This window comes from Calliopsis andreniformis, chromosome 4 (assembly GCF_051401765.1).
Source record: "Calliopsis andreniformis isolate RMS-2024a chromosome 4, iyCalAndr_principal, whole genome shotgun sequence".
NCBI classification, from domain to species: domain Eukaryota; kingdom Metazoa; phylum Arthropoda; class Insecta; order Hymenoptera; family Andrenidae; genus Calliopsis; species Calliopsis andreniformis.
Genome location: NC_135065.1, coordinates 12,694,370 through 12,720,925, shown reverse-complemented (window position 1 = coordinate 12,720,925; position 26,556 = coordinate 12,694,370). Strand labels below are relative to the sequence as shown.

Genomic DNA, 26,556 nt, shown 5'->3' with positions numbered 1-26,556 from the left:
TTTAACACCCTTGAACTGAACTTGTCTGAAAAAAATTCTTGACTTCACGTCCCGCTGAGAAAGAGAGGGTGCTTTTTCGCCGAAAGTTTTCCAACTTCAGTCGTCTGTCAGGAACTGGATAAATTTTTCTCGGGACTTTTTCAGAGGGTGGATTAAAGTCTGAACCCTCCCCTATCGAACGAGACCTTGGCGAGCACTCTGCGATTTTTTTTCACGGAGATATCGCGTTTTGAACAAAAAGTGAGCCAAGAACTACAGAATCGCGTAGTGTTCCAGATCCCAAAAAAGTAATCAATCTTTGAGCTGCTGTAACTCCGTTAAAAAAAATCGCTGAGAGGTGAGCCTGGTCTCATTCTAAAGGGAAATGCCTCTACTTTAACGTCCCTGAGTTGAACTTGTCCGAGAAAATTTCTGGACTTTGCGACCCGTTGAGAAAGAGAGGGTGGTTTTTCGCCGAAAGTTTCCCAACTTCAGTCGTCTGTCAGGAACTTGATAAATTTTTCTCGGCACTTTTTCTTCAAGGAAATTGAAGACTGAACCCTCCCCTGTCGAATGAGACCTTAGCGAGTCATCTGCGATTTTTTTTCGCTTAGATATCGCGATTTGAACGAAAAGTGAGCTAATAGCCTCGAAATCACGCAGTATTCCAGATCCCAAAAAAGTAGTCAATCTTTGAGCTGCTGTAACTTCGTTAAAAAAAATCGCTGAGAGACGAGCCTGGTCTCATTCTAAAGGGCGAAGCTTCTACTTTGACGCCCCTGTGCTGAACTTGCTCTGAAAACTTTTTTGATTCTACCACCCGCTGAGAGAAAGAGGGTACTTTCACCCCGAAAGTTTTGCAACTTTAGTCGACTCTCAGGAACTTGATAAATTTTTTTCGCGATTTCTCCTAGGGGTAAGTTGAAGACTGAACCCTCCCCCGTCGAATGAGACCTTAACGAGCGACCTGCGATTTTTTTTCGCCGAGATATCACATTTTAAACGAAAAATGAGCCTTCAGCCTCGGAATCGCACAGGGTCCCAGGGCCCGGAAAAAGTAGTCAATCTTTGAGCTGCTGTAACTCCGTCAAAAAAAATCGCAGGGAAGTCAGCCAAGTCTCATTCTAAAGGGCAAAGCCTCTACTTTGACATCCCTGTGTTAAATTTGTTCGAAAGAAATTCTTATCTTCATGTCGTACCGAGAGAGAGAGGGTGGTTTTTCCCAGAATGTTTCCCAAATTCAGGCGACTGTCAAGAACTGGATAAATTTTCCTCAGGACTTTTTCTTCAAGGAAATTGAAGACTGAACCCTCCCCTGTCGGATGAGACCTTAGCGAGTCATCTGCGATTTTTTTTCGCCGAGATATTGAGGTTTGAATGAAAACTGAGCGAAGAGCCACAGAATCGCGCAGTGTTCCAGATCCCAAAAAAGTAGTCAATATTTGAGCTGCTGTAACTCCGTCAAAAAAAATCGCAGGGAAGTCAGCCTGGTCTCATTCTAAAGGGCAAAGCCTCTACTTTGACATCCCTGTGTTAAATTTGTTCGAAAAAAATTCTTATCTTCATGTCCTACCGAGAGAAAGAGGGTGGTTTTTCCCAGAATGTTTCCCAAATTCAAGGCGACTGTCAGGAACTTCATAAATTTTTTTCGCGATTTCTCCTAGGGGTAAGTTGAAGACTGAACCCTCCCCCGTCGAATGAGACCTTAGCGAGCACTCTGTGATTTTTTTTCGCCGAGATATCGCGGTCTGAATGAAAAGTGAGCGAAGAGCCACAGAATCACGCAGTGTTCCAGATCCCAAAAAAGTAGTCAATTTTTGAGCTGCTGTAACTCCGTTAAAAAAAATCGCTGAGAGGTGAGCCTGGTCTCATTCTAAAGGGCAATGCCTCTACTTTGACATCCCTGAGTTGAATTTGTTCGAAAAAATTTCTTGACTTCATGTCCCGCAGAGAAAGAGAGGGTGGTTTTTCGCAGAATGATTTTCAAATTCAGGCGACTGTCAGGAACTTGATAAATTTTTTTCGCGACTTCTCCTAGGGGGAAGTTGAAGACTGAACCCTTCCCTGTCGGATGAGACCTTAGCGAGTCATCTGCGATTTTTTTTCGCCGAGATATGGTGCTTAGAATGAAAAGTGAGCATCCAGCCCCGGAATCGCACAGTGTTCCAGATCCCAAAAAAGTAGTCAATATTTGAGCTGCTGTAACTCCGTCAAAAAAAATGGCAGGGAAGTCAGCCTGGTCTCATTCTAAAGAATAAAGCCTTTACTATAACATTCCTGAGTTGAATTTATTCAGAAAAAATTCTTGACTTCACGTCCCGCCGAGAAAAAGAGGGGTTGTTTTTGCAGAATGTTTTTAAAATTCAGACGACTGTCAGGAACTTGATAAATTTTTTTCGCGACTTCTTTTGGGGAGAAGTTGAAGACTGAACCCTCCCCTGTCGAATGAGACCTTAGCGAGCACTCTGCGATTTTTTTTCGCCGAGATATCGCGTTCTGAATCAAAAGTGAGCTTCCAACCTCGAAATTACGCGGTGATCTAGAACTCGGAAAAATAGTCAGTCTTTGAGCTGCTGTAACTCGGTCAAAAAAAATCGAACGGAGGTGAGCCTGGTCTCATTATAAAGGGCAAAGCCTCTACTTTGACATCCCTGTGTTAAATTTGTTCGAAAAAAATTCTTATCTTCATGTCCTACCGAGAGGGAGATGGTGATTTTTCTCAGAATATTGTCCAAACTCAAATGATTCTGTGAAGGTTAATAAATTTTTTTCGCGGTTCTTTTGACAAAGGACTTGAAGGAGGAAGTCTCCCCTGTAAAACAAGTTCTTCAAAATTGATGTACGATTTTTTTTCACAGAGATACAGTACATCATAGATCAACAATCTTTTTGCTTAGAATTAATGTTCTTTTAGTTTTGCTGGGAAGTGTATAACGACGTCTAAATGCCAAAATATTGTAGGGGGTGAACTGCGCGAAATTGGTCGAGGCTAAGTGAACGATAACTTGATCGATTTTTCTATTACATAACACTCGGTACCTATCACTCGTATTTTACGAGAGAGACATGCGTTCATGTGAGATTGGGTGGCGAATTTTATGAGCAATAAGCAGCCCACAATATGTGATACCTTGATTAAGGGTTCTTACGTCATACGCCCGAAAGAAGGAACATTCTATACTTGTACAATTTATGAAACTTCACCGCGATACTAAACAGATCTCTCCCAGAAGATTTAAAATTTCAACGTAAAATTTTTCACGTGTCAGTTTAACTGACGACCTCGTCTTCCGCGTGGGCGCATGTAGGGGTGTGTTACATAAATTACTGTATAACAAATTTTGACAAATTCGACGAAGGAAAGCACGGTCGACGAGCGACAGTTCGTAACAGTTCCTGATACTGATTGCTCCGTAGCTGGCTCTGATTGATACGAGTAATCGCGACCTAAGCCGTGCTCCAGTTGCGTCATCATATTTCACTTGCATTTATTTGTAGTTAAATTCCTGACGTAAACAGATCGGACAGATAAACAACGAAATTTGGAAGAAACAGGTCTGCCCCTGTTTAGGGTTTGAAAAAGAGCTATTTTATTACATTCATTATTGCTTACTGAACCATTCTTTCTACCATAAAGTCAATAATAAAGGGATGAAGAGATATCGATTCCTTCTTGATTAATTTTTCTGTTAACAAGGCCACCGCGATACTGTCATCGCTACTGTCACTCGTTAACTTCGAGCCCTAGCTAAACCGAACTCCATTCTTTTAAAAAACAAAGTTTGCCTCAGTTATTTCAGAAATGCGTTCGTTTCGATCTCAAGAGGAGTGACTAGAATTGCCAATCATTTTGGCATAAGGCAATTGAGTAATTTGAACGAACCTCATAGGCCAGGTATACGAATTACTGTGCCCGATTCCAGGGGACGAACGGTATTCAGAACAATGGTAGTAGTCTTTGTCGAGTATCGTCGCGGACGCGGCAATAAAGGCAGATTAGCGGTACGCGTCACACTCAAGACCCCTTTCACACGATGGTACGTGCGTCTGATAAATAGCACAAAGTATTTAACATAATTGGTAATGAGATTTTCTCTCGTATTTGTGATGTACATGTTCCTATCGCAGTCAATTGTAGCGCTATTGATTTATCGGATCAAAAACTGTGTGGAATGCGAAAGATTAAAAATAGGTCTTTGCTATCGACGTTACGGTAAATTGAATTTTTCTTTTTATCTGTTCGTTTTTCCCGGTTATTTAATTTCGCCATACGATCGATGCAACTTGATATTCCGTACAAATTATATCGCGAGATACGTAGTCAGAAGAGGATGCGAAATGCATCGCGAAAAGGTACGAGCACTCGTGCAGATGGAAGTATTGTAATCTTTCTCGTAACCAATAAGTCTGTCTGTCATTTTGCTTTTACTATCGCTGTTTAATCCGATGCTAAATTCCATTTCCCCCTTTAAACCAGCTCGACACGTACAACGACTCTGTGTATCGGAACGACACATTTTTTCTTCGCAATTTCATTAATAAAACTACCCTTGTATCAAATTTCGAAAGATCTCGAATCGCTGATTTTATCAACTTGCATTGTTCATCGAGTTTTTCTCTGCAAAACGCAATTAATATCACAGAATTCGATTCAAACATTTTCTACAACTCTTCTAAAACGTGAAATTGTATCATTTCAAATATTGGAAATATGTGGCAATAGGAAAAAAATTAGATAACTGAATATTGTGTGTTTTGCATATTAAGAAATCTGAGAAAATGGTACAAGAAGGTAATGCGTGAAAAATTAGTCGAGGGTACATGCACAGTACTCCTCGATGGCCTACCCCCTCCCTTTTGTGCCAAAAGTCGCCCCACGGCAAGGGCGGTCCCATCAGGTACAAAAGGGACCGCTTCTCACCTTAAGTGTCATTTGCATTCCGAATCGCGAAGCGTCAAGGTCGGGTCATTGAAGGATCACTTCGAGTATTCTACTTGTGTATCGTGCGTGATGTCGATAGTATTTCAACAAGTCTAGAACACAAATTAAACTCCTTATTTCGCTCAATAGTTCGCTAAACTTTAAACATCAACTTTAATTATTATATCATGAGTGCGACGAAAGTAAATGCTTTATGGCAACGCGTGTTGAAAAAAAGTAACAACGAACAGGTTAGTGTTTCCTTAGCGTCTGTCTTTCTAAAACTAACTTTAAGGATCTTAGACTCCCTATAGAAAAATAAAGAGTTTTCATAAAGTAGTCGCTAATTTACATTCTTATGTTCCAGCAGAACGCGACTAACGAGGAAGAACAGAAGAACGAGTCGGGAAGGTCAAGGCTGTCGAAAGGAAATTGGATCAGGAAGCTCGGGAATTATTCACCAACCAAGTGCCAAGTTCCAGCGAGCCCCCTGAGAACCACCACGATGAAAGGCCTGGACACAAGTGGACTTTGCAACACCTACGAAGCTGTAACTCCTCGGAAAACTTCTGCATCCCCTAAAACACCTCCAGAGATGCCGGACCTGGAGACCATCATTCGAGAATTCGAGATGGGCTACCTATCGCCAAGGAAGCAGGACACAGACGTGGACTCATTCCAACAGAAAAACTTTGTCAAGAAGATCGTCGCAGCTTTCGAAGTGAAGTACAAGGTGTACGACGATTTGAAGACTGCGTACGAAGAGGAGGAAAACCAAGAAAAGAAGAATGCAGAGTCCACACAGCAGCCGAAAAAGAGATCTGGAATTTTCAGTAGCCCTTTCAGGAGTTCCTCCAAGGGCTCCAAGCATAGTGGCTTGTCAGATGACTCTTCTGACGACTTAAACCAAAATCGAGAAGATGCAGGAAAGAAGAGAAGGTCTGGAATTTTTTCGACAACCTCGAAATACAGTTCCAGCGACTTGAACAGTTCCAGAGGATCAGGAATTTTCGTGTCGCCCTTTCAAACAGATTCTAGCGAGGACAGGAATCACGACGACTCCTCGAAAGAAGCAGATAGAAGTTCGGGAATTTTTTTTACTTCAAAAAACTCTTTCGAAGGCTCCAAAAGCAGTAGAAAGTCTGGAATATTTTCGTCTCCATTCAACCGTAATGGCTCGAAAGACGTCGATAAAAGTGACTCAGATATTTATATGAGTCCTGTGAACCTGGATCGTCAAAATTCCAAGGACTCCAGTTCAAGCGGCTCAGAAATTTTCAAGTTCGACGAGGAAGAATCGAAGAAGAAGGTGAACTTCCAATTCAGCCCTCTGAAGATGTCTTCTCTTGACGACACCAGTCCTTTAGAAAGCATCGACTTCGACGTGACTCTTCCACAACCCGAAGAAACGATCTTGCTGAGTGGAAATGGGCTTCCAAAGACGAGCACGATGATCAACGAGTTTCCAAAGGATGAAGCAGCACGACCCTCGACCCTCGACAGGACACCGAAGATCGTCGGGGCGTTCCTGAAGAAGCCAATCGAGGTCGAAGACACTTCCATCGATTGGATACCAATCACTGGGAAGAAATTGCCGCGCAAGAGGTCACTGAAGAAGCTGCTCTCCTCGTTGACTGGCAAGAAGCTGTTGAAGAAAAGCAAGCTGTTCTCTTCGGAGAGGAACTTGAACGAGGAGCCGCGGGAGCTGCAGGACTCCGGCTACGACGAGAGGTCCTGCTCTTCGTCCTCTTTGGTGTCTCTAGTATCCTTCACGGAAGCCCTCTTACATCAAGGGAACAGTTACACCGAGCCGGAGAAAAGAATCAGCCTGAGGACTTTTCGATCGAGGCAATCAGTGGACGAGGAAGACGAGGCCTTCCAGGACGCCTATCGTGCTGTGAGGTAAATTTCTTTTCTGGATTCTAAATTGACCAGTGATGATTAGACTGCAGGTCTTTATACATTTATGAGAAATTTCAATATGTAAGAAAAGTAGAAAATATAGAAAAGTAAATATACTTTATAATATTTAGAAAATGAAACGAATATTTAATTAGGTTCCACTTCTCTAGTTCTACCTACGAAAATAGGAATTTTTATAAAAATTTGCAGTCTAGTGACACGTATCTAATTTTCAGCAGACAATCCCATTAAAAACTTTTTTATTGGTGAATGTTTCAGGAAGTGCAACAAAAAGAGGCTACTTTTAACTGAAGTACCGCGTGCAGAGGTGAAACTGGATCTAGGCCCTTGCTACCCTACATCCCAGGTCTTGACGATGTCATTGGATCGAAGAATGGTGTCCAGAAAGATCGCTCCTTCCCTGATGCACACCTCTCTGCCCAGATTGCCAAAGCATCCCAACGGCTGCAAGATCCCCAAGCACCCGTTCGTCTCTTTGACGAAAATGGACGAGTTTCAGGATTCTGATGAGGCGGAGTCTGTGGTCATTAAGAACGATCTCTACGAGGTGGAATTTCGCAAGAGCAGCAGCGACGTCGGTTCATCAGCTTCTTCCCGCGACTCGTCTTCCGCACAGAGCCACTATGACATACCGAGGAGGTTCCTCTCGAAATCCGAGACGGAAATATCTCAGATTTACAGGCCAACTGGGACGAGGAGACAGGAAGAGCCAATTTACGACGTTCCTAGGACGCGCGCAATCGATAGACCAAGATCCAGCGTTTACGAGGATGCTCTATCGCTGAAGAGAAGGAGCGTCAACTTGGTCCAGAGCTTTCCGAGCTTCAGTCCACTCTCCTGCGCGATGGAGTCGCACTATGACATCGTTAAGCCGAGAAACTGCAGGGTTTACTTCAACAAAGGCGCGGCGCATTCTGACAGCGATTTGGTCTGCATGGAAAGGACTGTTTTTTAAGCGAAGACGAATATTTGAAGTAAACCTAGAGCGAGAGGTAAACGATGTTATTGTACTAGCTTCGTAGAATTTTTCTTTACTTTTTTTTTTGTACGAATTAATTCTCGAATTTTTCTGTTTCTTTATTTCGTCTGACGCGATCGATACGCGGTCCAAATTTTAATTGAGAATTCTACGGTACAAATGATTTGTAGATTGATAGTACTCGCGTTTAGAGGTAGTATCTTGTGAGTTTTTCGTTTTGGGTAGACGTGTGCACGGCGAGGTAGATGTTTGATTTATTATAGAATATAGCCAGAACGCTTTTAAATTTTATAGTGCACGCGAGCATTGTTTCAGAATTGTACAAATAAGTATTTTAGTTGATGCGTTTACTTTGAAAAGTAACGTGGATTTTTATTTGCGATACGGAGTCTTGTATATTTCGCGAGAAATATGAATGCTTTACGAGATCTCTGACTACACGAGTGAAAGAGTTCTTTTGTTTGCACGAGATTAGACTCGGTTTCTTCTCTGTATGTGTACCTTTTAGCCCGTTCGCGTAAATGCTGTCACCACTCGTATATACAGTTTTTCTATATTTTCTTGTTAAGCTTGATCAAACTAGGAATGCTTTAATTGATTAGTGCTCGAATGGGTTAAAAGAGGGAGAAGTTTAAATTTGAAGTCATCTGTGCTTTACCGAATTTCTACACGGTATGAATCTTCTCGTTTCTTACAGAAGAAACGTTTGTATGAAAGATTCTTCCTCGGCTCAATAGTTTCGATTCTATTCTAGAACGAGCACAAGCGTTGCGTTCGTTTTTATCAAGAAACGATTGACGAGAACGCGCGCGAACAATTCTGAAAGACTATATGTAGTCTCGTGTATTTCTGCGAAGAAATATTTGCAGAGAACTGGTATTCTTGACGTTGGGGCTTTTACATATTGTGATCTTGAGAACGTATCAGTATTACGTATCTGTGCCATGTATCTTAAGGATTAGTATAGGTACCGTAGATATAATTATTCGTCATTGTAGGATGAAACTACCATCGGCGAGATGTACAGTATTATTTGCCGTGCCATATATACATGCATGTTATATTTTTTAATAAATATTCCTGCCATGTTGCAAAATACCTTCAGTTGTCTGCGAATCTCCATTCAGCCTCCTTAGCATTAAAGTAAAGCGTAATGCGTTTGAATCTTACGAAATGGCAGTGCTTTGGATAATCTCCCCGCGCGATCTCCCTTGGAGAAAAGGTAGGAAACCATAAATTTTCTGGCGATTGCCGCCAGAACGCAATAGGGCTCTGTTTAAGATTGCCATAAATAAAGAAGGGGGAGTAGCAATACAGCAAATTCAATTGTTACTTGAGAACATTCTAAAGGAATTTCTCTCAATTTACGGAGTATCATATCGATCGATACCTTGAGTCATTTTCCACCTGAGGACCTATACGTCATTGACCTCCGATCTGCACACATCCTCGGTTCTCGTCGAATGATCGGAATTGAATCGTGTCGAATATAATCCACGCGGTTGACCGAAATAGTTCATTAATAAGCACAGTCGATGCTGATCGATGCATCAAGGCTCATCTTTGGTCTCATTAGGCTCTGAAGGGGGAGATCGCGGTGACGTTGCGAATGTAAATGTGTTCGGGCTCGAGAGACCATAACTGGAAAATCTGCTCGGCGTTGGAAGGTAGACTGACGCAGAAGCTCGTGTGCATGGGACACAGTGTGACGTGGGCGCAGAGCGTGGGTTGTAACGGCCAGCCATTAGTGCACCGTTGGATGCACCTAGCGCATCGAAATGCGCACGTAGGTTGTTAGAGCTGGTGGGTGTACGTGTCAAGGGCGTCGAATTCGCGAGGCCACTGGTGGCGTATAAATCTCTTCTTTACGGGGACCGAGGATGGGGGAACCGAGGGATAACTGTACCATATTGTTACTCCAATACAAGAACCTGCATTTTCAAACGATTGCAAATTTGCTGCCTGAGTTTTGTTAACCCTTCTGTGCGTGGCTTGGGTCTGAGGGACTTGTGGGAGTAAGCACTGTATTAATTAATAAAAATGTAGGCAAAGTGGGGAGTCCCTGGGACCCTATACTTGTGCAATGGTAGGAATATTTATCAGCCATGCAACTCATTAAGAGTGAGAAGTATTCTATTTTATTTAAAATAATATTTAGTAGTATAAAAATTTGTAGTTGTTTCATTATGAAAATAATTGCTTAGGAGTATCAATACAATGGAATTGTGGAAAATATAAGGGAGGGAGGTCATCAAGTATTTGTGTTCCAAGGGTTTCAGTATTTCAATGACATTGGACATGGTCATAATTTGTTTGACCTCCGTGTCGAGCACATCGATAAGCAAAGCTCGCTATTCCGCGATAAGGGGAGTTAATGTAAATTCATCCGTAGTATTTACGTGTGTGAATTATCGAGCAGTGGATTAACGATGAATACACACATGGACAGACACTTACCATCCACCATCAACAATGAATACGTGTGAGTACCTAAGAAAACTTACGATTACTTGTTTCATTTTACTATTACTCGTGCAGCTAATTGTTAGACGTTTATTACGCGCTCGCTATACTTCTAATTAAAAGGCAGACTACCGTAGTATTTTTATTATAAACCCGAGATAGGAATCTTGATTGTGGAAAGAAGATCGTTAATTAATTTTTTAATAGAATTTCTCAAAAAATTCAATATCGTTTCTTATAAAATTTTGTTGGTTCACTTTGTGCAAAAATTAAACATTACTTTCTTTGAAGAATATTCGAAGAATCTCAATTAATTTTCCACGCGAACGAATGTAAATAAGAAAAATTGAAGGTAGAAACAGATTCTTCTTGAAAAAGAACCACTCGCGATGTTTCCTCGTAATTTATTAGCTAGCTTTTTATTCTTTAATTGATTAATAATTTACTAGTGACACGATACTGTAGTTCAGTGTAACGAGTTCGTTAGCCTGTCGCTAGATTGACATTAAGGGGAAGAAAAAGATCCTAGTGCAAAGAGGATCGCGCTAAATCCCGGTAGGATTAAGATTTGCGAAATACCCTCCCGAAAGGGGATGTAGCTGAGAAATCGTCCTCCCTTTATCTTCTAAAGAAGAATCAACCTTTGTTAGCTAGAATGCAAATACACCTTAAATTCAGAATTGGAACCGTTGAAACCGCTTCTGCAAAACTACGGATTAAAGTTTCTTGCAGCTGGTCGCATTGACTTTTACAAAATCTCTTTCCATTCTACGACTCTGTCTTCCTCATTTCGGAATAAACTCTACAAGAAAATTTTTCTCAGAGAATATAAAGAGAATCATGACACGAAATTGCAGTCCAAAAGTCGAAGAATGGGGAAGAAAAATAGTGGATTGTGAATGTTTTAATACGATTAAGGGAAGGTCTCGGGATGATTTTAAATGGGTGAATAAGGTTGCGCGTGCAAGAAGAAAAATTCGCATGCAAGGGTGCTGGTTACGCACACTGGGGAAGAAAAGGTCGACAGAACGACGGTAGATGCAATTTTCCAGGCTGATGGCCTAGAAAATTGCAGCAACATATCCACGTTGACGTAGTGTCCGGTGTCAATGATTTTTTTATTTCTACTTCGCCCTCTGCCCCGTTCACTGCGCCGAAAATGTCGCTCCTTTAAATTTCACCGCCTTCCACTTCCATCAACGCTGTATTTAACGTTCTCTCTTTCGCCGAACTTTTTCCATGCAGTTTTCTGCGTTTCAGCGACGCTTAGTTGGACACGAAAAATGTAATTGTACAATATTAACTGTTATTTGCCAGTCGGAAGTAATTTTTGTTGTAGAGGTAACTTCTTTGCCAGACGCAATGATACCTGGTGAAACTGTCACGTCGTAAAATGTTTTCTGACTCAGATACACAGGACCATGTTACAAATAAAGTGAACTCCGTTGTATATTTTTCCCCCATATGACAGCTTTTCATTACAGAATGATAAGTTGAAAATTACCATGTACATATTCTAAATAACTTGTGTGCAGTTTATTTAATTTCACGCGAATCGTATCGATTTTCCTGGAAGCTGCATTTATATTGTTACACCTTCAAAATTAAACAGCACATTAATCGTATTGCCTCTTAAAATTAATTCATTTCCGGCTTTAGATGCAATCGTTGGAATCAACATTCAGGCAATTAAACTCCCTCGTAATTCACGTCGAGTAAATTTCATTGGCCTGCGCTGTGTCAATGTCTCCTCTCTTTTTCTCTCTTAAATAGCTCCTCCACAATGGAGCCATATTTCTGCCGAAAGTAGGAAAGCTGAATAGGTGTGCGCGTATGGAAGAGTAGAAGGGCGAGATGAGGTTTCACTTATCTCGCGAATTTTTATCGAATTCGAACCTTCATCCCGGGAAAATCCATCGCATCGCGGGGTTAGAAATTCAAAGAGGCGCCTTTCGTCAATAACTGATGCATCTCGTATGTAAATACAGCCGCATGCTGTATTATAGTCAGACGAAACGCCTGGACGCACTACTTACCGAAGGAGAAGTGGTTTCGAGGAGATATGGTCGAACTAGCGTACGAGCGCGATCGCTCAGGGAAAATGTTACGGTGAAAAATACGTCCATGATCGGGGAGCGAATCGATTTTATTGAATTTCTTAGAGCATGCACCGGCTTCCTTTTGAAGATCCAACATTTAAGATGGAAATTGTAGAAGAATGATCAAGTACGTTGATAGCACGCCAACTGTCTGAAAACGGTCACAGGGTAGTTTTATCTTGAGTTACTTTTCGTTTATACTCTAAATGGAACAGCGAGGACTTAATTTAGTAATGCAAAATCGCGAATTATAGTAGAGGACTCAGTAATAACTAAGGGAACATTGACCAAGTGCATACATTTAAAATAGGACAAACTCCAGATTACAGTACGCAAGGCTTTCTCGAGAACGCAATTTACAACTGCTGCCGTGACTGTTTCGAAATTATGGTTATTAAGCGACATGTAATTAATCTTTTCTTTTTCGTGAGGCAGTAAGTAAATACCGTGGAAGGACTGAAATAAGAATCGTTTTTCTCCGTGTTTCTCCAAACGTAGAAGAAAAATAGAAAGTAGGAAATGTTCCATTATTCGTGATTAAAGTTCCCTTCTTCGTAACGAACACGCAGAGTGTACTTACTGAGCATAGAAGCGACAGATTAACATTGAAAAGGCCTCCAGCGGACAAGGATAGGCGCCTGTTCAGAAAATGCAGAGAGATCCGAGCGGTGTTCTGCAAATAAAACAGTTCGTTCGGTTAAAGAATGCTTTAATCTACTTTGGATTAATATACTCACATCGTGAGGGAACCTCCTAATTATTCGGGCATCCCATTCGACGAAAAGAGCACCCATAGAATTAGCCTGGAATTGAATTTTGAATGAAGCAGAAGTTAAAGGAAATTTATCGGTCGTCCACTTAAGTGTACCTCGTCCATCGCGTAGTCGCAACCTATGTGGAGAGTCAGTAGCTGCATTATGAATGCGACAAGCCAGAAGGACATGTTGAGGATAGCTGTCCAACGAATAGTCGACCAAGATGTCAGAATGATCCAGTCGATGATAAAGTACACATTAGAAACACTGTGTACGCTCAAATTCCCAAGCCAGAACAGAAGGGACCAGGAGTAGTAAGCGTTGATAGCCTCGCCAATCGACATCAGTTCGTTATGAAGGTTCTGGATAGTCTTCCTCGCGAAAACATGAATAGTGTTTTATTCTGTCACTATTTTAGTAGAACAGAAGCTTAATTTTGACGCGCTCGAACCTTTCTGCTAACAGTGGTGCTCTTGTAGCCAACCCTCGGTGGTAGATTTTCCTTGGTCATTTGGTTCAGTCGATGGAAGCGTCGACCGATAAAAATGACCATACAGCTGCATTTGTAAACTGACGCAGCTGTACCGACGTACATGATCATGTAGCCTACGTTAAATCGCCAGATTTCTGACCACGCGTACATTCCGCTTTGATTAATCGCAATCCAGAGGATTGTCTGAGTGATCAAAAGGATCCAAACTGCAATTCTGGTCGGTCTCTCGTTCATAGGGTAGCCTAATCTGTCCAATTTCTCGTCGATATCTTGAACAGCGTTCCAAATTTGGGCGAAAGTACGTCTCTTGAGCATTGTCCAAATGATCTCGTACATGGCCACCAAATAATTGACTGTCACCTATATCATCTTAAGTCAATTCTCTTTCTTCTCCAAAGAAATTTCAGAAGAAAGAATTCGTAATTTGCGTACCTTTGTAGTTTCGACCACGCTGCGAATCTGCTTCTGTCTCTTCATGTTGACAAATCTTGAGAACACTGTGTACATTATGTAAGTGTAGAGAATCAAGAATACGTAGGAAAATATAAGGAAAATGTTGGAAGGAGTCATTCGATCGCCTGTGAAATCGTACGGTGACAGACCGAATACTTTTGTTATGCAAGCTATAGGATAAATTGCAGAATATAATGGCGAATCAGGGCCACGGTACTTCTTCGCTCGATTCTTCTTCTCCAGAGTCACTTCCGCGAATGTAGTCTCCACGTCGAATGGTTTCATGTAATTCTCAGTTTTTGGCAGCACACTCTTTCTTAAATATTTAGGGCTTCTTTGAGGGAGCTCCATTTTTAGTTCAGATAACTTGTCGTAGTATGAAATAAACTTCAAGGAAGGTAGAGAACATGTAGAGTTGTCAGATGCAATTAATTTGCCACTATACACTGTACGTAGTTCATGATGGAGTAAAATATGGACAGTTAATTAGAAAACACTGTAGGAGGGTTAACTCTCTCAATATTATATGTATCTGTAAACATAAATTACTTGAACATACATCTCTATTCAAACGGAACATCGAATTGCTATGATTATTTGCTAGTATAATACATTTATATATTAATAAGTCAATAAACTTTAAACTGAAGCTATGTACTACCAGAGGATGATAATAAATTATTTAGCGAAGCAAAGCAAAGCAGCTATTAGTCACCAATTCTGACACATAGAAGGCACGTTATCGATTTGAAATATTAGTTTTGTGGAAAAAATCGAAAATTTTCAGCATAGCCCATCGCAATGCGAGTTCTATATCCCCTGTGCAAATTTATTTACCCATTGATTTATCGTTCATACGCGCAGTCATTTATTTGCTAACAACGTCTGGAATACAAAACGGCTTTTTCATTTGCATGCCGAGATGCGTGCAATAATAATCACTTATGACGGTAATTTGTATTCGCAAACGAACGTGTAATGAATTTAAACCAATACGAGGACAAAGAAAAATTAGAATCAAATTGGATTCGCCGAAACACGATGATTCTTGTCGCGCAATGGGAAATTACAATTGGTCGAACCATATTAAAAGTATCGCGAGGGAAAACAAAAATCCTTGTTAGCGTTTTTCCAAATGGTACGCTCGGAAAGCGATGGTTGCGTCTCGTATAAATAAATGGATGAAATAATTGCGCTGATTTCTCTGTAAAATCAATTCGATGTTCCAGTTTTCTCTATTTCCACTGTGATGGACTTTGTCAGCCGCGTCGTTGCACGAGGAACAATTGAATCGCTCCTATCAATTAGAATTATCGATGCAAAACTTTGCCCAATTATCCTCCCTCGTAAGAACAAGGGTAGATAACATCGCGCGAAATATAATGAAAATTCATAAAAAAAATTAAGAAAAATCACTCGAAACGCTCTCAAGCGTTGCCTGAAGGTATCAAGGAACTTTTCCTACGAAGGAGAACGCGGTTGAACGTCGGGGCTGAACTGCGAGGTAAAGTCATCCCCAGCGGCGCAGTAAATAGTCGAATGTCTCCGAGCAACCGCACAAATAACAGTTAGAATTTAACGAGGGCCGTGGTTTTCCATCAGTCGCGATAAAGCGGAATTAAAGCCATCAGAGTAAACATACATACATAGGTGGGTATACATTTGTTATCTGTTGCCACACCAGGTCCGACTGTCATTAGATATTAGTCCAGTGCGGCCAATGAATAATTGAATAGACGTAGAAGAATAACAGTTTTGTAAAGCCGATATATGCCTTAATGTCTCTGAAGAAACAAAATTGCTACTGGTAATTCATTAATAAGTATAGGACAGAAGCTTTGATTTACTCATACATAAATGATGTCTCATACATAAATTATACTTATGCTCATTAATGGAGTATAATTTTACGAATGAAAACTCTGTGACAACTCTTCTTTCTCGCTATGGAAAGTTGATTGCTTTTTTCCGTCTGTGACTTTTTTGAGCACATTGTCGATTGACCTGTAGTACAGGGAGGACGAAAAAAGGGTACAAAAAGGAAGACGAGGATAGGGAAACACGCGGTAATATAAAGCAGTGTATTAAATGAAAATTTACGGTGGAAAGTGTCTCGTCAGGACGACGCCCCAGAGAAATGCAATTTAACTTGGCGCGCGCGATGAATGATACTCATCGAGCGGTCAACACACTGTCTCTTCGTCTACGTCCATGAGAATAAAATCTATTTTTATCCTACTTTCCTTAGAAAATTGCTTCAGTGGATGAGTCAAATTTTTTGCATAAATCTTGCGCATATCCTCGCTTTGATACTCTTTACTGACCCTTGAGCTTTACCATCCTCTAATTCCTCTCACCGTGTTTTATTAAAACGGTAAGATTGCTTCTAGAGAATTTCGAGAAAAAAGGATAAAAAACAGTATGGTTTTGAAGGAGCGAATCACTTGAAAACAGTGCTAATCGAACTGCATTGCTCGACAATCGAAAGTCGCTAGTGAATTCAGCAGTTTTGTCAGGAAAGAAGACTTCTATCATCTTTCGAGCACGTAAATATTTTTCCATCTCCTATAAAATAAGAAGAAACTTGTGCTACGTATGTGATAAATTGCTTGTTTCATTAAAAATGTCGTTAAAAGAGACTAGAGAGAAGTCCACTGGGAAGAAGATGAAATCTGTCAAGGAGGATCTATTTAAATGGCTTTGCAAAAAGCACGCAACGAACAGTTCTCTTGACAGACATCTGCTTCGCAAGAAGGCACTTGAATTGACAAAAATGCAGGGACTGAATGGTACGCAATCACCTTGACAGTAATTTCTTGACAGAACGTTAAAAAAGATAAAAAAAGGATGAATCAGCGAATCCGTCTTTATTCAATTTCCAATCTCTTTCAATCAGTAGGTTTCAAATGCTCCAATTACTGGATTAATACATTCCTGAAAGAATATGGCTTCTCGACCGATCTGTCCAATCACGCAGATCCGATTTTCGACAACTATCGCGACTGGATCGACCTGATGAGGTCGACTATAATCAAGTACAAACACACCGAGCTGTTTCACGTGGACGAGCTGTCCATGTATTCCGATATCATTCCAACGAAGATCACCGACGAGCAGATGAACAGCGAAGAAGGGACTTGTTCGCCAGCAAATCGAATCTCCGTTCTGATAGGCTGCAACTCGTCTGGAACAACAAAACTGCCGTTGCTGATCTGCGGCCCCTACCCCTCTAGAATAACGACCAAGGACCACGTCTATTGCCACAACGAGGATAGTCGCATCGACGACAGCCTTTTCAAGGACTGGCTGTCAACCGTGAACGATCGAATGTCGAGGTGCAATCAGAAGATCCTGCTGTTCCTGCCGCGGAACAGAGCACACGCTCTCCGCGACTTTCCATTGAGCAACGTGAATCTAGTTTACTTGCCCGAGGATTTTCCACCGCATTTGCGGCCGCTGCGGAGGGACGTTTTCCATTACGTGAAAATGATCTTCAGACGAAGGTGAGAGCCCTGAGGAAATTTCACTCGAGAACTCGAGGCAGTGTTTCTCTAGCGTCCACCACGAATTGATTGACCGTGGGGGTTTCTAGGAAAACATTTGGATTACGTTTCGTAGCTTCCTTGCTTTTTTCCGTGAAATTCGAAGGGACTTAAGGGAATTTAAGGGAAGAGAACTTAGGGGAATTCGAAGGAATAAATATTTGATGTATTTATTACAGGTATGCGGAGAGATTGGGACAGTACAGTATGGAATGGAGTCTTCGCGATATTCTGGAAGCTTTGATCGATGCCTGGGAAACGATACCTCGGGAGATTATCATTTGCAGCTTCCAGAGGACGCATTTTAGGACTGACGATTATTTCCTGCAAATCGATTGCGAGTGCTGGGAGAACTTAGACACTGGGATCACGTTCAAAAGGTTCGTGACGTTCGACGACGATCTTTCGAACAAGAAAATGTCCTCTATCAAGAGTAATCAGCATCAGGAATATAATCTCAGAACAAGCTACAGCGACAAGGTATTAATTAACGAAGATAACACGAATTCGACGGCAAATGGTGGAGAGGAGATCACAGAGCTGATGGGTCATGAGCCATCTTCTAAAGCAAACCGAAATTACAGAGGGATGCTTTCGAATTTGAGAAATCATGTTGATCAAGCATTAGAAGTTGAAACAATGAATAAGTATGAAGTGAAATGTAATTTGATTGGAGGGCAAGATGAGCAGAGAATGTCCCGGAAGAGACCTTATAGTGAAGTACAGGTTTCCACGAAGGGAGAGAGTGGGGATCACAAGTCAGAAGAAGGGATTGATAGAAAAAAGTTAGCTTTGGATTCCAAAATCACTTTGTCTTTATGTCTGTCCACGGAGCCAGTCACAAGGCAAACAATCGAAGGATACAGTTCGGGGGTGAACCACGCTACAGAATCTCCTCAAACGGTCGTAGACAAAGCTTTGACTTTGACAACGTCCACTGAAGCCGATTACACCAAGAAGCTAATTGATAGCATTTACGCGACCAAGCAGGAAGCTAAGGAAGATGTTACTTGTCAAACAGAATCTGGAAATTTACATTTGAGAAGAGGGGAAGAGGAGCAAGAGATTTCCTTGAATCATCCATCTACTTCCACGAATGAATGGGATAGTTCGTCAGACAAGCTGCTGGAAGACATACTTCAGGAAGTAGTTAAAAGTCATCAGTCTAAGAAACCGTCCTCTGATAATCTACACGATTTAGACATGGATAATCGCACTTTGTTGGATCAGAATTTGAGCAATCAGCAGAGAGAGGATCATTCAGACGATAGCAAATCCAGTGAAAACAAGCTGAAATTAGATTACAATTGGTCGAAGCAGTACGAAACTAATTTCGTTTTCGGTCCCTCGAGCACTTCAGAACGCGCCACGTGTTCCTCGCAGCATGAACATATCGTCGATTCGCGTATTTTTAACATGACACCCTCCACTTCTCCAAAAGAGTAAAAGGTACTTAATAATGATGATAAAAAGTGGGAAAGATTATGACGGTATAAATTTTAGTAACTAAATTTCTGTCGTTGTTGCCTCTGAATAATGCAACATAGATATCAAAGCTAGCTCGAAAGTTTAGCGCATACAGGCGATGCTGAAAGATTTACGATGTATCACTGTGCTGCCGCAATAATTCATAGTGGCTACACTTCTGTTCCTGATCGAACGCGATATTACATATGTAATATGGGTCAATTCTATAGCTATTACTAATCTATTATTTTTCTATAAACTTTATTGGGTATTATGATTAAAGAAAGACGAAAGAAAGTTTTTCCGTAATCGTCGCATCATTTAATGCCAATAAACTTTTTATAATTACAAAAATTTTTTTTTAAATCAGTGGAGGAAAAATATTACTCTTTACTTAGAATGTACATTATTTCGCAGTAGTTCGATTTTACTCACTCAGAGATATTGCAGGAATATTTCTTTTTCCATTGTCACTTTCTGATTCATTGAACAGATTCATCTCTGAGTGATAACATTTATGCAAAATCTTATGAAGTAGTCTAAATCTTCTTTTAAAACGGGAATGTATTAAATCTGTATATCAAATTATAGAATTTTATATTACAAATTGCGACTTAAAGTTGGGTTTCTATTATTTTGTTGAAGAATCATATAGTTTATTCACAGGTAGATCTTTAATTTTCTCTACAATATCTAAAACTTTTTCTAATACTTGGGAATGGATTATTGATATCTCTTGATCTGCATCAATAACACTCCATGTTTTGTCTCTTAGTTTCTCATAATTGAAAGCAACACTTTGTTGGAGTTCAGTATTCTCAAAACGTTCATTTCCCCAGTTGCTACGTAATTTCTGAGACTGTTTGGAAACTTTAAGTAAGATAACCAAATCAGGACAAGGCAATCCCTTATCAGGTTGCTTACACCAATCTAAGCTTTTACCGGTTGTAGCTGCTGTATAAGCAGCACCTGAACCAGCATATCTACAATAACGTCATTATATAGCACAAAAAATATTTGCTTTTAATTAAAAAAATGAAGTAATAGCCAGACAGTATTACCTATCTATTATAACAGTAACACCACTGTGTAGAGTCTCTAAAATCTCTTCCTTACATTCCCAACGATTTGCAGAGAATAGCAAATGTGCACTTTCTGGAGAAAATTCTTGTTTCTTAGACAAAAAATCATTTATTATTTTTCCTATACACGTTTTCCTATCTGCAAAGAAGTAAGATTGAATATAGTATACAATTTTATGTAAAAACTTTCTTATCCAAATTTGGTTGTTGTCCCGCTATGAGGTTATGTTCAATTTAAAAATGAAAACTTCGATATCTTCGATACTCCAATCGATTTACATCTATTTAAGTTATTACAATAAAGCCGAACTCAAGTATGATTAAATTTCTACAAACACTGAAGTGCCAGATTTTTTTACCAGGAAAAGCTCGTGCTTTTGCAGGAATATTTTGTGCGTTCAAAGCTTCGATTAACAGTTTGACTTGAGTAGATTTTCCCGCTCTGTCACATCCTTCAAAAACAATCAAAGCTCCCCTGCCTAATGTCATGTTGCAATTATGCACTTTATCTACAGTTACCAAAAAAGAAAATCGATCATGCGCATTTCGATTAACCACCAAAATGACTCAAATAATAATTGAAGCGACTTGCAGCTATCGAACGACAATCGATTCTTGCATCGTAATCGAATCGTTACACGTTCAGATCGAATTCCGCAATCCCGCCTTTTCGATTTAAAGAATATGGTGTGGCGAGACGCTATGGATCCGAATTGTGGAAATTGACAGAAATTGTGGAATTGAAGTACATCAGGACTTGTAAGTTATATAATTTTTTATTGTAATAGCAATAAGGATAGTGATAATAGTAATAATATACAGCATACATTTCTCATTATCCGTATCTCCCATAAACATACATCGAACATTTGAATTATAAAGTGCATAGAAGGTATCGTAATATGTTACATTAAGCCAGAACATTGCATCATTCATAAACCATCCTCTATACATACATAACATACATTTCAATTAATACTTCTGTTCAATATTAACGGTTCATTTTAGAATCCTCTTTCACCGTTTCTCGCTTTCCGATTTACAACTAACAATCTGTAGGATGTTCGAATATACATAGTACAAAATCATTTTTTTCTCGTTTCACATAAAGTTCATATCGAATAAGACAAAACTCAATTGTATGTAGCATGTTTCTAATTAATTAAATTAAAAACAATAGCCAAAGATTTTGACTGCATCTTATAATTTACTAGAGTCTGATAATAATCGAACTGCCATTTTCACAAAAAGAATTATTCTGATTTTGATACTATCAAACTGTAGAGAAATTGTAACCCTATTCAATTTCTTAGATTTTCCCTACTACGCCCTCGTGGAAAGGATAATTCGATAAATAGTTTTATTTAATGTATCAACACGTGAATTTACTGTATCTTCCCGGAAAGACTTACGCTTATATGTACAAATTGTAAATTTCATATTATCTATATATACGTATATACATGTAACATACACGAAGAAACGCGCTTGCATTATAATATGCTACAATTTATGCATAATCTATATATATATTTATTTGAAAGCATATTACCGTGTCACGAGTATAAAACCGAATATAATCTATTATGTATATTTTACAAGAATCGACAAAACCAGTTTCACTCCAATTGTGATTAATGGCGAAGGAAAGCATTGTTTCATTTAAATAACAATGGAATTGTTGCTTCTATCATTCCTTAAAATTCGGAGCTCTAAGGAAACTACAGACATTAAACGGAATAAAAAATCTATTTATCGACAAATACGTATTATATTGTTTGATACGCGTATTCGATCGCTTTCTTTACAATGTTGTCTCACTCTCGATCGTTGTTCTATCACAAAACGCTGGACGTCAAATGAAAACCCAAATTAAGGCTTATTCTACATTTGTACATCTCATAAACATTGTTCTTCATTCACTCACTGAGTTTTCAAGTTTGCCACTATTGTGTTAGTTTACATAAAACAGAATAAATTTCCTTCTGTTAAAAATTAATTAGAATATAGTCTGAATTATATTATTGGAAGTAGTGATCAAAAGAAATATAAGTTTTTAGAATAATATTACACATTCGAATGTTACAAAAGCACCAATTTGTTAAAATTGAGGAATTGAGCTAACTATGCACTTTCATTAAATAAGAAAAGTACATGTATGGCCTTTACAAGTATCTAGGAAATCGATAGATCCATAGAATCATTTATAATCTACTTTCAAGAGAACGTGTACGACAATATTTTTAAAATTTAAATTCATTGCGAAATTTCGAGCATACAGAATACATAGTGTTCCATAAAATAATCTAAGATTGTAACAAGTATTGCCACTGAAAAAGAAATTGAAAGTAAGTTATTATCATAATGAAAGCAAGTATGACACAAAGCACTTTGCCAATTTTCTAATTCGAATAAATAGGTGGCAGTTACGCTTCTTATTGATATAACCTTGGTATAACGATACAATAACCCGACGACTAATAACAATACCTGTATTACACACGTCGTCTAACAATAGGATCCATAAAATCTTCATATATCTAACACTTCATACATCACCAATATTTGCTCCGTTTCATATCCAATAATTATTCTTCACCTGCGTATAAAATCAGACTTTACATAGTACTATGATGAACATAAAGTTAACACTCTTCGCGTTTAGGATCATTCAACGTAACACGTCTTTTTTTCGCATTTCTTCACAATTGAAATCCTGACTTTAGATAATTCTATATAAAGCGATACCTCACATGTGAAGAAATTAAATTACGGGGGCTACATAGCAATGAAAATATCTGCGATATTACCTTTCACTGAGTTTATGAAAAACATTCCGTGAAAAACTAACTGTACCCTGTACATGCTTAGTAAAATTCAGTTGAGCAACAAGGGAAACTCAAGCAACTAGTTATTCCTGTGAAGTTGTTAATTTGTTAAACCATGCTTTTTCAAACTGTATTATTTTCCAAGTCTATAATATTAGTTATAGTATAATTGTGGAATTGAATTCAGAATTTTTCTATACTCGATTGATACATGTAGCAAATCTGTTATTATTCACTTACTTATTCTGAGGTATGTTTGCCTTTTTCTTTTACAAAAACTTTGATTCGCATAAATGAAGTAATAGGAGTATAACAGAAAGTCTTCAGTTCTAGCCAGCCAAGTCCGTAGAGAGAAATCTTGTAAATTTTATCGTGGAGGATATCGGTTCGGCTGCGAATTCTTCACTGAATGATCCTTCATGTTGCTTGGATTGTACATCATTGGTCCCTGAACAATATCATTTTTTTTGAGAAATGAATTAGTCGCAAGTCAAACTTACAATCAACTTAAAAAATATCATTAATACAACAAAATTTATTATACTCTGTTATCAAGTAGATTTGCTTTAAACAATTATTATAGACAATATAAAATTAAAAAATGATTACGTGATAAAAATGAAGAAAATACTGTTTTCCTTTCTATGACTATTATCTGTAAATAATATGCTTGAATGTGACAAAAAGCGTGAGAATGGAACGATTGCAATTAATGTTTAAACATACAAGAGCAAAATAAAAAATACTTCCTTCACCAAGCTTTCCCGTAGTTTTGTCATTTCAATTTCACGAGTATAAAATACTCGCCGTAATCAGCTTAAGCTTGATTTAGAGGCGAAGCTATACAACTGTGAATTAAGGGAAAGACCTTATCTTTAGTTCTCTAAAAGTGCAGAGTATTTTTTAAGTAGCAGAAACATGAAATGATTATTCTTTAAGGCTCATAATGACTTAAGTTACTAGGAAATGCCAATTAAAACATACTCTTTTGTTATTAAGTACAACAGTATAGCAATGAATAATTTCTACCATACATCGTTCAGTAGTATTCTTAAATGGTCACCTGTGGAATGAGAAATGCTAATGCCACTGGATTACCTTGTTCCGTGAAAGCAGACGCGGATCCCTCATAGTGTAGCTCTGCACCTCTCGCGATAACGAGCTGGTTGAGCTCCATCGAGAGAGCTGTGTGCCATATACAACACAATAATGTTGTCTCACTAACCAATACTCATCCTGTTATGTACTATGAATAGGCATCAAAGTACCTGAGGATGCAATACCGACGTTTGCACAATTGTCATTTATTGTAATAAATCATAAGCTATTGCTTTCAGTTTTTTAATATTGCTACTAATATAAATTATCGGTATTACAAGACCCCCATATCATTTCTTATCAAAGTATAAAGTCCTCTATAGTTAACACAACTTGGTTACAAAAATGAATCATGCTGAAAATTAAATATGTAACACACAAATGCGTTAGTTTAGTATCCTGTACAGTATATGTTAGAATGTGAATTATCCCTTCCTTGTATGCTACTGTTAGGAAAATTGTGTAGAAGGTTCAAAGCAGCATCAAGCTGAGAACTACTATTATAAAAGAACCTTGATTATCTAGATAGGTCTTCCAAAAATTGTGCTCCATTCTCTGCTTCACATAGCTTATTCATATTATTTTACATAGCAGACAATGAAAGCTCATTTCATTGAACACGCACACAATATTTACACTGTCATGCTACCAAGATTGCATCCAACAAACCATGCAGACGTGATAGTAATAAAGAACAATATGGAAAATTAATAAAATAGTCCTTACTATCAGCAACAATTATTATTTGGCTACATCATTCTGCCTCCCCGACTGCTTGCAAAGGAAACATAAAAAGAAAGGTAGATTAACACCAGCTTGCAAGAAAGAGAACTATCTATTGTGAATATCTTGGAAAACTAATTAGTATCACGAATACTAATGTATGATATACGAAGCGCATGATATTTAAACAGAAACGACGGACTGGATTATTTAACAGATAAAAATACCTACTCATAAATTCGATTCGATTTTGTTATACAATTCAGATAGTCGAGAGAACGTATAATTTTTACACATACAAGAAAACAAAAGTTAATTTTAGGAGACTATACTTTTGAATGAGTAGACAATGCACAAAACTAGGGGAAATTTACGGCATGTACAAATTTAACATTACAATTCGTGTATTTCTAAAGGATATTCGTGGAAAGATAACGTTTTAACATTACAGTTCCAGAGCACGCTCAACGTACAATTAAGCTGTATATCAGCATACTGCAGCCATAACATAGAAATATAATATAGGAATTGTGTACAATGAGTCTGAAACTGTGGTCATACATGAAACTGTATTGTTAATGTTGTATTTATGTTTATAGTGACAAAACGTGATTGAATGTGCTCCAAGTTTTTTAAATAATAATTGTTCATCTCCAAAAACTCACCCCTTGAGATGTATTTTCAGAATTGTTCGTGGTAGGTACGACAGGCACCGAGGTGGGTGTTAAAAAGTCCACAGGAGCGCTAGGGTCGTTAACTATAGAAATGCATGATGTAATTAACAAATTAACAACACTTAAAAAATAAAAAAATTTATAAAAATATACCTGGTGCAGGAATGAATAGTTGAGGCGAAGAAGTTGCCACAGGTACTAATGGGGATGTTACTGGCGTTGGCATACTCGTAGATGTTGCACCACCCTTTGAACCATTTGGGTTCATTACATCTATATAATTAGCGCGCATACTTCTGCCTTTCGGTAGCTTGAATTTATTCACATTCGTCTCGTCAGCTTGAGAGGGTGGTTGAGGTAACTGGGAAGTTTGCTCTGCAACAGGTGTCCTAAAGCCCATATCGGTAGCTTTCGGGGGAGGAGCTACTGTTGTAGAATTACTCTCCCCATCTTCATCTTTATTCATCCACTTTTTAGCTACAGGATCCCAGACAATCTGTTTCAGAATAAGGCACAATACCAAATTAACTTTTTGCTTGTATCAAAATAAGACTACTTGTACCAAAAGGCTCTAGACTAAAGGGCTCAAGTAATTAGAATGACCAAACTTAAGTGTTAGAAACGAAACGTGGAATTGTTAAGCCAGAATATACCAATAATTCGTTAGCTGTTAATCGACTGTCCGAACATTGAGTTATACTGGCCTTTTTCTCTCCACCATTTAATCACAGACGTGAACTACCATAAGTACCCGCGTGAGCCCTTTACCGACATAAAACATAAAATCATCTATCGTAACTTCTGAATATTCTACAGAAAGAAATGTAAAGTATTATCTGAGAGTCTTACAGTTGGATTATTGTCATCTGGTAGGATCATCTGATTTCTTGGTTTTGGAGCGAGTTTGCTGAAAAGACCACCAAACCAAGAACCTCCACTATTAGAGGGCTTCTTCTCTGTCGTTTTCTCGGAAGGCTTCTTGGCTGGTACTGCAGATTTTGGGGCTGTTTTAGGCGTCTCGAGTGCATCTAACTCTTCCAAGGGATCGTACTGCTTTCTCGTAGATGGTGTCATAGA

The 26,556-nt window shown here is 38.9% G+C and overlaps 5 protein-coding genes across 5 annotated transcripts; 2 read left to right on the top strand and 3 right to left on the bottom strand.

Annotated features, from left to right (window-relative positions):
* Window positions 1–5,278: 5,278 nt before the first annotated feature.
* Window positions 5,279–8,562, top strand: LOC143177941 (uncharacterized). The gene is made up of 2 exons (XM_076376277.1): window positions 5,279–6,802; window positions 7,082–8,562. The coding sequence occupies exons 1-2, from the start codon at window positions 5,406–5,408 to the stop codon at window positions 7,776–7,778; spliced, it is 2,094 nt and encodes a 697-aa protein (XP_076232392.1). The 5' UTR covers window positions 5,279–5,405; the 3' UTR covers window positions 7,779–8,562.
* Window positions 8,563–12,461: 3,899 nt separating this feature from the next.
* Window positions 12,462–14,645, bottom strand: LOC143178544 (putative gustatory receptor 28a). The gene is made up of 7 exons (XM_076377267.1): window positions 14,615–14,645; window positions 14,045–14,511; window positions 13,571–13,972; window positions 13,233–13,490; window positions 13,102–13,167; window positions 12,941–13,037; window positions 12,462–12,511 (listed from the first exon to the last, which is right to left on the bottom strand). The coding sequence occupies exons 1-7, from the start codon at window positions 14,643–14,645 to the stop codon at window positions 12,462–12,464; spliced, it is 1,371 nt and encodes a 456-aa protein (XP_076233382.1).
* Window positions 14,646–16,688: 2,043 nt separating this feature from the next.
* Window positions 16,689–19,186, top strand: LOC143178542 (uncharacterized). Its single transcript, XM_076377266.1, has 3 exons — window positions 16,689–16,854; window positions 16,965–17,568; window positions 17,787–19,186. Exons 1-3 carry the CDS (start codon window positions 16,689–16,691, stop codon window positions 19,051–19,053), a joined length of 2,037 nt encoding a protein of 678 aa, XP_076233381.1. The 3' UTR covers window positions 19,054–19,186.
* Window positions 19,187–19,362: 176 nt separating this feature from the next.
* LOC143178441 (thymidylate kinase) lies at window positions 19,363–20,701 on the bottom strand. The gene is made up of 3 exons (XM_076377109.1): window positions 20,516–20,701; window positions 20,136–20,295; window positions 19,363–20,057 (listed from the first exon to the last, which is right to left on the bottom strand). Exons 1-3 carry the CDS (start codon window positions 20,643–20,645, stop codon window positions 19,706–19,708), a joined length of 642 nt encoding a protein of 213 aa, XP_076233224.1. The 5' UTR covers window positions 20,646–20,701; the 3' UTR covers window positions 19,363–19,705.
* Window positions 20,702–20,913: 212 nt separating this feature from the next.
* Window positions 20,914–26,408, bottom strand: LOC143178442 (uncharacterized). Its single transcript, XM_076377110.1, has 5 exons — window positions 26,329–26,408; window positions 26,184–26,241; window positions 25,633–25,975; window positions 25,471–25,562; window positions 20,914–23,432 (listed from the first exon to the last, which is right to left on the bottom strand). Exons 3-5 carry the CDS (start codon window positions 25,943–25,945, stop codon window positions 23,352–23,354), a joined length of 486 nt encoding a protein of 161 aa, XP_076233225.1. The 5' UTR covers window positions 25,946–25,975; window positions 26,184–26,241; window positions 26,329–26,408; the 3' UTR covers window positions 20,914–23,351.
* Window positions 26,409–26,556: the final 148 nt, after the last annotated feature.

Coding starts and splice junctions, on each gene's coding strand:
- LOC143177941 (XM_076376277.1), top strand. CDS start 5,406: ATGAAAGGCCTGGACACAAGTGGACTTTGCAACACCTACGAAGCTGTA. Junction 6,803..7,081: donor GACGCCTATCGTGCTGTGAG/GTAAATTTCTTT, acceptor TGAATGTTTCAG/GAAGTGCAACAAAAAGAGGC.
- LOC143178544 (XM_076377267.1), bottom strand. CDS start 14,645: ATGTTCCGTTTGAATAGAGATGTATGTTCAA. Junction 13,973..14,044: donor GCGTGGTCGAAACTACAAAG/GTACGCAAATTA, acceptor AAGATGATATAG/GTGACAGTCAATTATTTGGT. Junction 13,038..13,101: donor TTAGGAGGTTCCCTCACGAT/GTGAGTATATTA, acceptor TTTTATTTGCAG/AACACCGCTCGGATCTCTCT.
- LOC143178542 (XM_076377266.1), top strand. CDS start 16,689: ATGTCGTTAAAAGAGACTAGAGAGAAGTCCACTGGGAAGAAGATGAAA. Junction 16,855..16,964: donor AAAAATGCAGGGACTGAATG/GTACGCAATCAC, acceptor TTCAATCAGTAG/GTTTCAAATGCTCCAATTAC. Junction 17,569..17,786: donor AAAATGATCTTCAGACGAAG/GTGAGAGCCCTG, acceptor TATTTATTACAG/GTATGCGGAGAGATTGGGAC.
- LOC143178441 (XM_076377109.1), bottom strand. CDS start 20,645: ATGACATTAGGCAGGGGAGCTTTGATTGTTTTTGAAGGATGTGACAGA. Junction 20,296..20,515: donor AAAAGCACGAGCTTTTCCTG/GTAAAAAAATCT, acceptor ACTTCTTTGCAG/ATAGGAAAACGTGTATAGGA. Junction 20,058..20,135: donor GTTACTGTTATAATAGATAG/GTAATACTGTCT, acceptor ACGTTATTGTAG/ATATGCTGGTTCAGGTGCTG.
- LOC143178442 (XM_076377110.1), bottom strand. CDS start 25,945: ATGAATAAAGATGAAGATGGGGAGAGTAATTCTACAACAGTAGCTCCT. Junction 25,563..25,632: donor ACTATTCATTCCTGCACCAG/GTATATTTTTAT, acceptor GCATTTCTATAG/TTAACGACCCTAGCGCTCCT. Junction 23,433..25,470: donor CTGAAAATACATCTCAAGGG/GTGAGTTTTTGG, acceptor GATATTGTTCAG/GGACCAATGATGTACAATCC.